At 41.5% G+C, this 12,109-nt stretch overlaps 1 protein-coding gene across 2 annotated transcripts in view; it reads left to right on the top strand.

Annotated features, from left to right (window-relative positions):
* Positions 1–7,424, top strand: part of TMIE (transmembrane inner ear) — a 33,799-nt gene extending 26,375 nt beyond the window's left edge. For both annotated transcript variants that reach the window (XM_084510207.1, XM_084510208.1), the window contains exon 4: positions 4,349–7,424. In XM_084510207.1, the coding sequence (XP_084366333.1) occupies positions 4,349–4,689 (341 nt within the window). In that variant the 3' untranslated portion in view covers positions 4,690–7,424. The remainder of the gene's footprint in view (positions 1–4,348) is intronic.
* The last annotated feature ends 4,685 nt before the right edge of the window (positions 7,425–12,109 follow it).

The following is a 12,109-nucleotide window of genomic DNA, read 5'->3' as shown; positions in this document are numbered from 1 at the left end:
GTTTAAAATTTCCAGATAGTCTCATCCATTTTAAAGGAGAGTTTCTGGGGTGGGTTTTTTTTCAGTAGGAAGAAAAAGTTTTAGAATTTCACAGTGCCCATGATTGGTCTGCCCCATTTGGATGGCCAAGAGTATTTCTGTCATTGGTCTCCTCTCCTCTCACTCACCTTTCCTGATTCTGTGCCCTAGGCTCTACTGAAACTCTCCCAACTCTCTCTGGTCATGTCCAGTCCAGACCTCTCAACTCCCTGCCTGTGGTGAAAGAAGAAGATGAAATGGCCCTACAAGGAAATTAGGGGACTGCCTTCCTGTCTGTCTGTCTGTCTGTGGCTTCTCTTTTCCGTGGCTTCCTCTGAGATCCATCATGCCTTGGACTCTCTGCTTCTCAGTTCCCTTTCTGCATTTCACTCGTTTTCTCAAGAACTTTTAATGAAAGTCTTTATTTATTTATTTGTTTGTTTGTTCCCTGTTTCTGTGTCTCTATAAGCAATGGGGTCTGTAGCTTCATAAAAACCTGGAGTTTCTTTAACTCACAACATGATGCTTCATTCTATAAAACTGGTGAAAGAGGCAGACAAAATAACTGTGGAAATTTACTCCTACACCAGCAAAATATAGATATATGTTATTAATAGTAAGCTGTTGCACATACCTCAGTATTTCTGATGTGTTCAGCCACTTGACCGTGCCTATACTGTAAGCTAAAGATGGCCAGGCCACTCTCTGGACCTGAACCCAATTGGTGTGAATAAAACCTTGACCATACTGTTAAATTCTCTTAAAATATTTCAAAGTCAGAGGTCATCTAAATGTTTAGTTAATGTTCTCTTACATGTATAAGCAATCATATATAGAAGCACTTACTGTTGCATCTTTTGACTTCCTGGTCAAAAGACCAAATTCTGATTCTGTGAGGACCAGCGCTCAGTAGATCCCAGAGAGTGTGAAGGCTCGTTCCTGTAGATAGCAGAAAGCCAAGTTCAGCCATCTGCTACATCTTCTTTTAGGAGGATTTGTAGCATTTAACAGCCTGGCTGTTAAAAATAAAATAAAATAAAATAAATAAAATAAAATAAAATAAAATAAAATAAAATAAAATAAAATAAAATAAAATAAAATAAAATAAAATAAAATAAAATAAAATAAAGATGAGAATATCTCAAAGAGACAGAAAGGAGTTAGGGGCAGTAGAATGACAGTTTCACCCCAGAATGTTAATAAATTTTGATCTCCTGTAAGCAGCCTTCACAACACATAAACATGTACATAAACTCTATCCAAAGGCTTGCTAGTTTAGTGTGGGTTTAATTGGACCACGGTAAAATGCTGCATCATGAGCTCGTGAATAAATAGCCACAAGAAAGAAGTATATGAGAAGTCATCTGCACCATATAGCTTTTATCCCGTGAAATATAGGAGTACCTCACCACCCTTCAACCACATGAGAGTCCCAAATCTATGGCCGTGGCATGGTGCAGGGTAGGAATCTAGTGGATAACGTCACAGAGTGGATGCTGATGTTTGGTAACGGCTTCTGAAGATATGTGTTTTGAGTCTCCTGGTCCTCTGTGGGCAGACATAAATCTGACCAGGTTGCCCTGAAGGAACTGGTACTGGGGTGCAATTCAACTGTCCACAAACACATTACCCACATCTATGGAGAAGTCTGCATCAGCATTAGTTATGTAGTTTTTATTCTTTTATCCACAGTGATAAATAAAAAGGATGTGATTCCTTTCAGAGTAAGGGAGGTAAATTGTGCCTTAGAAATGCCTGTATGTCTCCAGTCTTGAGGATCAAAAGGATCTGACTCAACTGTCAGTGCCTAAATGGTAGATGCAAAAGCTGTGTGTGATCAAACCTCCTTCTGAGATTAATGCGAATCCTGTCTTCAGAGAAGTTTCACTTCATGATTTAGACATTATGATGGAAAGTATGCAAACCTTCGGGCTTCATCTCTGTGCTATTATTCTTGTCTGTACAGGGTGTGATGGTCTGCCATGCTGCTCCACTGACATTTGGCAGTCCACCCTGATTTATGTGGTCATGAAATATGATGTATGTACTCACTGACTATTTCTCTACTTACACTGTGACAATCCTCAGTGGATCTGGTCAAGGCCAAACAGACAACCTGAATGATTTTAATTACCGAGTGGCCATTAAATGGTTTAAAGATTTCTGTAAGTGTCAAATGCTATTAATCAAGAATATATTACTATAATACTCTCATTTCTTGGCATTATTTGACTCTATTTCACATTTAATGTGATGGAATATTCTAACTGCCAAATGATTCTCCATGCACTTTTCTGAGTGTTGTATATGGCAAGCCCTTTTTTGGGGGGACATAAAAGAAAAGGAACTTTAGAGTTCAGTGCATAAAATGTTACATAGAACTTAATTTATTTAAGCTCTGTCTCCCAGCATGTGGGAGGGGTACAGGCAGAACTGGGCCCTTGCTGTGAGTGGAGATGTGCTGTCTGGGGCTGTGGCCTGGGAAACCTTCAAGTATTCTGGTCTGAGGCAAATCCAGCTGACTTTTTTGGGAATGCATCTGGATCCTACCACATTTCTCCAGGAAGCAGACAATGTTGGTTTTGTTTGTTTGTTTGTTTGTGTTTGTTTTATTCGTTTGTTGGTTGGTTTTCTCTCCTCTTTTTATATAAGATGTCAGGATTTCCCCTGTGGTTATAAGAAAAAATGTTCCATTCCCATCTGTGTGTATAAATGAATTAGCAGTTCCCAAGGTGAAAGGATAAAATTTCAAATTAGTGTTCAGCCTGAAAGAATATTTTAGGCAAAAATAATAAATGCAGATTTGATTCACCCCTGTAATACATTGCTGCAAACTGAAAGCGACACTACAGATCTCCATAGCAGGGAGGTCTGGGGCCAATTAAATGGACAGGAGTCTAATGGCTCCACGTAAGGTTGAGATATCTCACCAAATGATCACCCCTTACCAAATTACCTCCTGAGCCAGCTCACTGTCATCTTTCCTTAGCATGTGACAAAGGTGAAGTGGTATGACTTAGGTGTCAGCTGAAGTAAGCTAAACAGTGACCAGTAATCCTCCATTTCCTCAGGTCACTCCCAGGTCATTCTTATATCTTGGCTGACCTTAATTATTAAGTTATGCCAACGTGGTTACCTATTTACATATCTGAGTCCTACAATAGGGCTTTTCAGAAAAGGAAGCCATGGAAAGTTAACACGTTTTCACCTCATTTTTTCAAAACTTTATACCTGGTTGGTCATGAGCAAAGAAAAAAAAATATCTGTAAGAAATATAAGAAATCTGATCTGTGTTTGAGTGTTGTGTAGCAACTTGAAATGAGAGCTCAGTGCATCAAGCTCTGAGCTTAGAAATACTTTAGAGAAAATTAACCAGTTTTATTAGAAGTAAAAAAAAAAGGGGGGGGGGGGGGAAGGAAAATTATTTTTCTTAGCATCCTTTTTCAGAATAATTTGTCTGCAAGACCCAGTGGGATACTTATGTGTCTTCTCACTTGAAATGTGGGCAGCAAATCCAAGATATTCCTAAGTAAATATATTGGAGAAATAAAGATATTATAAAATTCTTAAAACTGTTATGGATTGTGTGTTAAAACATAACAAAACAGAGTTAATTGCTATATGCCCTTGGAATGTCACTGCTATTAATTACATTGGTGCAGGTAGGAAGCCAGGTCTGGACAGGATATAAGCAAAGCCTACTTGGTAGTCCTGTGCTGGGCAGGTCATCTTCTGCCTGTCTATCTCTGAGAGCAAAGCCCCCCAACAAAATCTCTGCTGTCCACTCTCAGCTTCAGAAGACATACCCCATGCAGGAAATTAAACAAAGAAAACATGAAAAAAAAATCAACAAAACAAAACAAAGAAGAGCAGCAGCAAAAACAACAACAAAGACAAAAAAAAAAAAAAAAAAAAAAAAAAAAAAAAAAAAGCAAAGACAGACCAGGGCTGAACTGGATTACATCAGAGAGGTTTCTGTTCCTTTGCCTGGAAGGAGACCACTCCACACTGATGCCATTATTGGGAAATGCCTATGGATTCTCATTATAATGTTCAGGGACCAGTTCTGACCAATGAGAGCTATTTCTTCCAACAGAGCTACAGCTCAGCTCTTCAAATCACCAATTCTGCTTTACCCCAATAGTCTGCCTTCTCAAAACAAAGATATGAAAGCTGCTAGCCAGTGAGAAAAACAGCTGTAGGGACAAAGCCCAGTGTTTTTCCTTTGTCTAGGATTTGCCATCAGGGAGCAGGAGTTTTACCCTCTTCTTGGATAGTGTCACCCTACATTAATTGCCTTTCTGTTTTCTTTTTATGTCCTCACATACAGCTCAGGTGGCAGAAGAAAAAAAAGAAGACGTTCCCACCGTATCTGGAAAAGTGGACAAGGCTCAGGGTAAGAAAGAAGGATCCAAAGGCTCCAAGAAGAAAGATGGTGAGAAGGACCAGAAAGAAGGATCCAAGAAAGAAGGGAAAGATGCCAAAAAGAAAGAAGGAGAAAAGGGAGAAAAAGGAGAAAAGGGCGAAAAGGGAGAAAAGGGCAGCAATGACAAGAAACAAGGTGGTGGAAAGAAAGGTGAAAAAGAAGGTGAAGCAGCAAAATCTGGAGGAAGCACCAAAACAAATGGCAAAGCTGGTGGGAATGCCAAAGCCCCAGCAAAGAAGAAGTGACCCCGCTGAAGGTGGTGGTAGCAGTCCTCTAGGGAGGGCACATTCAAACACTTGTGGGGAGCTGATGGTACTTGCCTCCATGCATTCAGGCTGTTGAGTGCCACTAGATGTACGGATTTATTACATTTTGAAGACCAAGTCACTGACTTTTTTGTCCACTAGGGGAAATCTGGCTAGACAGTGGCTTGTAAAAAAAAAAAAAAAAAAAAAAAAAAAAAAAAAAAAAAAAGCAAGCACTGTGCAGTGCTACATGAGAATAGCAGCTGGAACCAAATTGCAGCCTGGAGTAAGAAGCAGATATTTGGACAAGCATGGAACCTCACAAAGATTTGCATTCCTTAAACTAAAGGGAGGACATGATTCATTTAAAATATGTTCTTCTTGAAGGACTAAAGGCTTTTGATAAACATTAACTAGCACTCATCTCCTCCTAAATAGAATTTGCACATGGGTGATTTTGGGCATTAAGTAAATTCTGCTTGTTAAAACCCAAAGAATGGGGGTTTTTAAGTCATAGCTCATTTGGTTTCTGAGAGTTGGCTTGGACACATGGGAGAAAGCTTTCCTTCCTTCTCTGATGCCTCTTTCTCTGAACTGCTGAAGGAAATACTTCCTTAGACACAGAACTGCATATTTCCCAGAAGATTTATCAACCTTTTTCTCTTCTCTGATGAAAGACACATAAATCAAGCTGTAGGAGGATGTGCACAGAATAAAGAGATAGACTGCATCTGTGCTGCTGCGGGCAGTGGCTGCCCTCTGTCCATCATCCCTTCCACGAAGGCTGCAGACAACGAGAGCCCGCCGGGATAAAGGGGATGTGAAGTTTTTCGGCATGTAGCAGAAGAAGCTCAGGGTCTCCAGGGAGCAGGGCTGAATGCTTTTATGTCTTCTCTCTCTTCCTGAGCAGTTTTGAAACCAGGCCTTTGGCTACACTTCCACGTGGCTGCTATTTCTCTCACCTCCCGGAGAATTTTCAAGAGTACCTTTAACAGAAGCAGCTTTTCTCCTAGTGTGTCCTGTAAATATCACAGCAATGTATGCCTTAAGATTAATAGCCATGGAATATTTACATGCACAAATACAACACATTCATGCTAATGAGAGAGAGATTTCAAGCTATCTTGATGACTAAATCTCTCCCTGTTGTCTGTTGCCTATGCTGTCTCTGAGTATTTATAGTGGTATATGATGCTACACTGGGGGGTGAGGAGGGAGTTATCTCCAGTTGCTTATAAGGCTCAGGACCTAGGATTTACATTTATATTAATCCAACTATTTTTTATCCACCCTGTGATTTCAATGTACACAGAGAGCTGATCTATCACTGCAAAGACATTCATCCTGCCTTTTGCTCCCCTTCTCTCCTTTCCTACTCACCCCATATTGGTACAAAGGCACCAGAGCTAGTGAAGAGATTGTGTGGGACTCAAGGAGCAAAGTTGTTTACAACCACAAAAATATTTACTAGTAGAGTGAATTGTGGTACTTCACTGACCCCAGGCATTATCTCCATAGAGTATGAAAAATACTTCTGACTCTAGATGCAGAAGTGGTTGGAACCCTAAATCTCCATCCACTGCAATTAAACCCCTGATGAGTGCGAATATGTACATTATTATGTTTAAGTTGCTGAATCTCAGTCCCATCCCTAGTTTTTCAATGGATGAAGATAGGCAAGAAGTGTGGGGATTACAGCTTCCAAGCAGGAGTGGATAAAATGTTTTTAATTCCTTCTTCAATCTGAGAGGCCTCAGATGCCCAGCTTTATGGCTCAGGACTACCACTGGGTTGTAACACCAGGAAAAGGACTTTTATCCACTACTTCAGCTGGAGCAAATAGGAACACAACAGTCATGCGGACATCTGAGGAGGAAGCAATTCTGTAGGAGCCCAGATCTGTAACCCGGTCTGTGTGTACATGTGTGTGTAATAGCAGATGAGGGAGGTATCAGTTTATATTCCTTAGGTCTTCCCCCCTTTGCCTGGGGAGCTGCAGAGACTCCTAGTGCCAGAGTTGATGAAATCACATTGATTCCAACACAGAGAAACAGGTCAGGTATCAATCATTACATATAAGTCACCTGCTTTCTTCTGGTCTCCCCCTGTGTAATGATTTCTTTAATAGAGTCTGAAAGAGAAAATAAATGGAAAAAGATTTTAAAAACCTGCATGCACACCCTGCATGCACAGGTGGCGGTACCTGGGAACTGCACAAGGTTACATGAGCTCGTATTCTGGCTCACTGTGTATTTTAGGGTCCGAGTGGATGCCTCTACCTTATAAACCCCAATTCACACATCTGAGCATCTGTAGGACAGCATCCAGCTGTGAGCTGGGCAGGAAAGACTACTTCCCTGCTCCACAGCTGGTAACATGGTGTGGGGCTGTTAATCCTGCTGTTAGTGTTCCTTATGATGTGCAGAATGCAGGTGCTGACCCAATCTGTACCTATTTGGTAAGAGGGAAAAAGGACAGGTATACACCTGATCCCAAAGCCTCAGCGAAGAAAATCTGTCCCTTCATTTTTTCTTTAAATTTACCGTTGCAGAGTAAACCAGACCTTTCCTTAATCCTCTCCTCCCCAGTCTTACTGCTTTCCCCCTACATTAAATGATAATAATAATCATAATAATAATACATCTGGAACTATTGGAGTCTTTGCAATAAATTTTAATTAATTTCTGACAAGAGCAGAGAGAATATACATTCACATTATTATATATCAACTTGTACTATGGTCATGCCTTATGAAACAAATAAGATGTTCTGTTAATTTAAAAAAATAAAATAAAATAAAATAAAATAAAATAAAATAAAATAAAATAAAATAAAATAAAATAAAATAAAATAAAATAAAATAAAATAAAATGAATTGCTTTTCCTTTGAGAAGGACTGGCCCTGGATCACCTGGGGGGGGATACACCACCTTGTCTCTTAATTTGTCAGAGTTACAGAGTGTGGGTATAATTAAGGGAATGCACTACTGGGGGTTGCAGACTTTCAAGAAAACATCCCACCTAACAACACTTGTTGTAAGGACTGGAGTGGGACTAAACTAAATTTACAGGCATGGCCCAAAACTGGTATACACTTCCTCCAAGCTTTACCCTCCTTGGGTGCAAATTAACATTGCTGGAGTGGAGCATACTGACCAACAGCAGCTCCAGAGCTGCTTTTTACACCACCAGATGGAGAAATTTCATTGGAAAAAATGACATCCACAGCTGCTGAAGCTTTGCAAAATGCGTTAATAATGACAAAATTGAAGATACACGGATTTCTCTGAAAACATAAGTGCAACAACAAATCCCCGAGGCCAAAAGCAGGATTTAAGACTGGAGATCCAGATACGCAGGTATTAATGACAATATCTCTGCTTTTGTTAGTTGAGCCTGACGTGTTCATGACATGGGTGATAAAGAGGAAACAAACTGAGATACTACACAACCTGGATTAGGAAGGACTTGTAGCAGCTCCTGATTGACAGATTCCATAACTTTCCACTAGAGGGGACCTTGTTCTTCTATAGTTATATTCTGTATCTCGAGGTAGTTTTAGAGGTAGTTTGTGCTGGATGTATTTTCTCATTTTTGTTGTTTTAAATTGTGCCTAACTTTTGTTACATCCCTGCTTCAATCTAAAGAAGTCTTTCATGGCATCTGTTCTATCAAATCAATTCACCTGAGCAATCATCTTTTTATAGTATTAGTGTTCCACAGGTTAATAGATGTAACAGCTGAAAGTCGTTTAAAACCCCAAGGACATTACTGATAAAAGAGCCATCAGAAAAATATGCATTGCCTTTGGTGGATGAAGCTTGAGTTGGACTAGTTGGATGTCCTCAAGGGGTTGCAGTAAGGATCATGAGTCCAGACGAGCAGGTCAATAGGAGGGGCTGAAGATTTTGAATTTCATCTCTGGTTCATTTGTGAAAGAAACCCATCGACAAACTGCAGGCATTTCTTTCTTCCTTCCTTTCTTTCTTCCTTCCTTTCTTCACCTTGATCTCTCTCTCTCTCTTTTGCTCATTGGTTTTGCTTAATGTTATCAATAAAAAGCATTTGTCAACAAAAAACAGTGAAAAACAGAGCATAGTTTCTGTTCTGTTTTGCCCAGAGATAATACACATATGGCTAGGAAGTTCCATGACACCTTTTCACTACAATTGCAGTTTCTCTGAAGGATGAAGCCCTCTGGAGTAATTACAGCAGCCCCAGAGACTCTCAAGGAAAAGTAATGGTCTTTCCATTCTCTCTTTCTGTACTTTCTTGCACAATGAGACTCTGAACAAGATCTCCTTGATTATTACTAGTTTCATAATACAGATTTAAGTATTAGCAGGGTTTTGGCTCTGCCTTCAGAAGGAGAGCAATCTGTGCCTATCTCCCTTTTGGGAGATATCAAGGAAGAAATCTGGATCACCAACGCTGTCCTGATCACCTGATTAGACCCACGGAGAATGAATGAAACCTTCCCTGGGACTGAGAGTCTCCTTCCACCAGCTGACTTGTGAAGTCCCAAACTGGAGGGAGAGCTGTTCAAACCATGGGTTTCTCCTTCTAGTAGCCAAAATGAATGAATAAATAAAGAAATAAATGGGTAAATATTTCTAGGACTGGAAACAGAGCTTTTCACCTGTTGGCCAGGTTGATCTTTATGTTATGGGCAAGGTTGACCATTTTCAAAGAGGTTGTGTGTCATAAGCTTAAAGAAAAACACCATCTTCAGAAATTAAATTCTCCTTTTCCTTTTTGTTTCCTTTTATTTGGGGCTGGGGGGAGGTCATGAATTGAGGTGCTTTGAGCAAACTAACCACCCATCAGCCAATTAACCACCCTCTTAAAGTAAAACTCCCAAACCCCTAAGGTGTCTAAGAGGTGCATCAGGCAATAATGATGAGAACACAGGCTCTCTACTGTTCCTAATTTCATATGGTATTTCGCTTGGCACACCCCTTATTTCTACACAGAGCCAAATATCTTTTACGGCCCTAATCTCTTCTGGCTAAAGAAAATACATCTTCTTCATGGGCCAAGTCCTTGATGTTCTAAGTCCTTTAGCATGGACTCAGGCAGCCTGAGGAGTGTCATGCAGGGTAACTGGGGCACAAAAAGCAATCTGTTTAATGTCACAAGTGAAATCTGGGACAATGGATGGGACCTGACCACTGATCTTGTGAAACAGGCCTTTGTGCATATTTCATTCTTAAGATGCTCCAGGGACTTGCTCTGTAATAATAGTGGTGAAGCCTCCCTGAACTTCACTATCTTCCCTTACCATAAAACTGCCTGTCACAACAGTTATTTTGCAGGGAGGACATAGGATACAATAGAATTTCTCCTATTTAAGACACAATTGAAATGCATGTTCACTTTCAAAATCTGCTGTCGGAAATCTGAGAAGGTGATACAGTGCTCTAGAGAAAGTCATTTTGCTTTGAGGAGAGTGAAGGGAAAATGAAAAAAAAAAAAAAAAAAAAAAAGACAAACTTTTGTAATTTGCCTTTCTTTGGGCTGTTACTCACAGCTGTCTTGAGTCTGTGAGTTTGGGGAATAGGCATCTTTTACCTGGAGACTGGGAGAATCCTCCAGAGGAGCATCATTGCATGCTTGGCCTGTTCTTTTTGCCTTTCCTGCTTAGTTCTGTGCTGTCATCAGGGCAAGAATCTATGCTTCAGGCACCTTTGGCACCTAAAATGGGAAGGATGATGGATTTTGGTGGCCTGTGGGCAGACAGCCTATGCTTATATTCCTCTGTAACATGTCCTGCTTGCTGCCTGTCTGCAGCTATTTGGGGCCATCATTTCCAAGCATTTTGGTGTCTGTTGCTGCTTTGCTGTCCCTCAAGTACTGAGATCTGTTGGAGCGGTTTCTGCCTGATGCTATTTCTACCACTCAAAGACCTCTCACCATCCCATTGCATGTGGAAAGTCTGTCTGTGGCTGACCAAGCAATTTTTTTGTTTGTCCTTCAGCGTTAGGAGGGATGGTTTTGAAACAAGCAAGCAAATGAAATGCCATTTGTCTCTCCTCCAGAATGAAGTGCCGCTCTCCCCCCGTCCCAGCCTCAAGCTGCTGGGTTCCAAAACCCAGGCACATCTTTTTCTTCGCTCAAGAGATAGGAAGTAGCTGACGGGGGGCTTTCTCCATAGGCAGCGCATTCAGAATACTGATTTAACGAGTTTATTTTACAGGCCTTCAAATATTCCCTGGCTCAATGCTATCACACAGTGGTATATCTTACTGATGCCAATGCTTCCATATGGGGATTATGATTTTTTAAAATTCATTTTAAACTTCCCTGGAGACTTTATTAAGACTTCCTGTAAGACGACGGGGAGTCTAATACACAGGGAAAGAAACAGGAACTTCAATTTTCTCTAGAACAGGGCTTGATTTTATAAATGAAATACGCTCCTGCTCTCCCCCACCCTGTCCCCATCCCGTTTCCCCCCTCCCCAGCCCATAAAACAGACCCTAGGATCAATGCCCCATGTGTATAGAAATAGAGAGTAATCATTTAGTTTCTGTGGCTTTCTGTCCTACAAGGGACTGAGCTGGGAGAGGGACAGAACTGCTGTGTAGGGCACGAGCCCCGTCCTGGCTGGAATGCACCATCAGGGGCAAGTGGCTGGGGGCAGCAGATACGTGGACAAGGAACGGGAGGGGGACGTTCACTGAGGGTCACTTGTGTTGGGCTTTTCTGGTTGTTAGTGAAAGGGCTTAACACACTTTTCCCCTTTTCATTTTCTGCCTTAGAGGCACGGAAAGCTGAGCCGAGCTGACCCACTGGGTTGGAAGGGCAGAACCCAGGGAGATGTTGTCTGTAGCATCGCCACTGGGAAACCTCTCGCCTAGGTAGCACAGACCATCAGCCAACAGCAAACACTTCATGAGGAGTACCAGGTCCTTCTGAAATCCCATCTTCCCCAAGCAGGAGCAGTTGTGAGTTGGATAAGCAAGCTTCAGGCTCTGAAGCCTCTGAACTCCAAGGGAGAGGAGAGGAAGGAATGGGTGCAAGGCAGCACAAACACTGCAGGGATGGAGGCAAGTTGACCTCTTTGCTGGAATGGTCTTTTTCAGCCCATGCTGGTTTTTTATTAAGAACTGTCTGTGAGGAAATGAGCTGGATGGGGAAGCTGTGAATACAGATTCCCAAAGGAAGATGTGGAACATAGCCTGGAAACAAGCTCCCTTCCTAAAAGACTTCCCTGGACCATCAGGACCTGGGCCACAACTTGCTTTAAGTATAAGCAATTTTCTAGGGCCCTGTCGTTTGGGAGCCCTGAGATGTGACCCATCCAAGCCCCCCTCCCCAAGAGCAAATTAGCAGCTTGTGGTGGCTGTGCTGGACTGAGCACCTGAAAGCACTGGGAGGGGGATGCCCAAGGTGGATATGGCATGGGGAGGGAGGCAGG

This window comes from Aythya ferina (genome assembly GCF_964211825.1).
Source record: "Aythya ferina genome assembly, chromosome: 2".
NCBI classification, from domain to species: domain Eukaryota; kingdom Metazoa; phylum Chordata; class Aves; order Anseriformes; family Anatidae; genus Aythya; species Aythya ferina.
The sequence above is the reverse complement of the archived record's forward strand: the minus strand, read 5'-3'. Positions and strand labels throughout refer to the sequence as shown.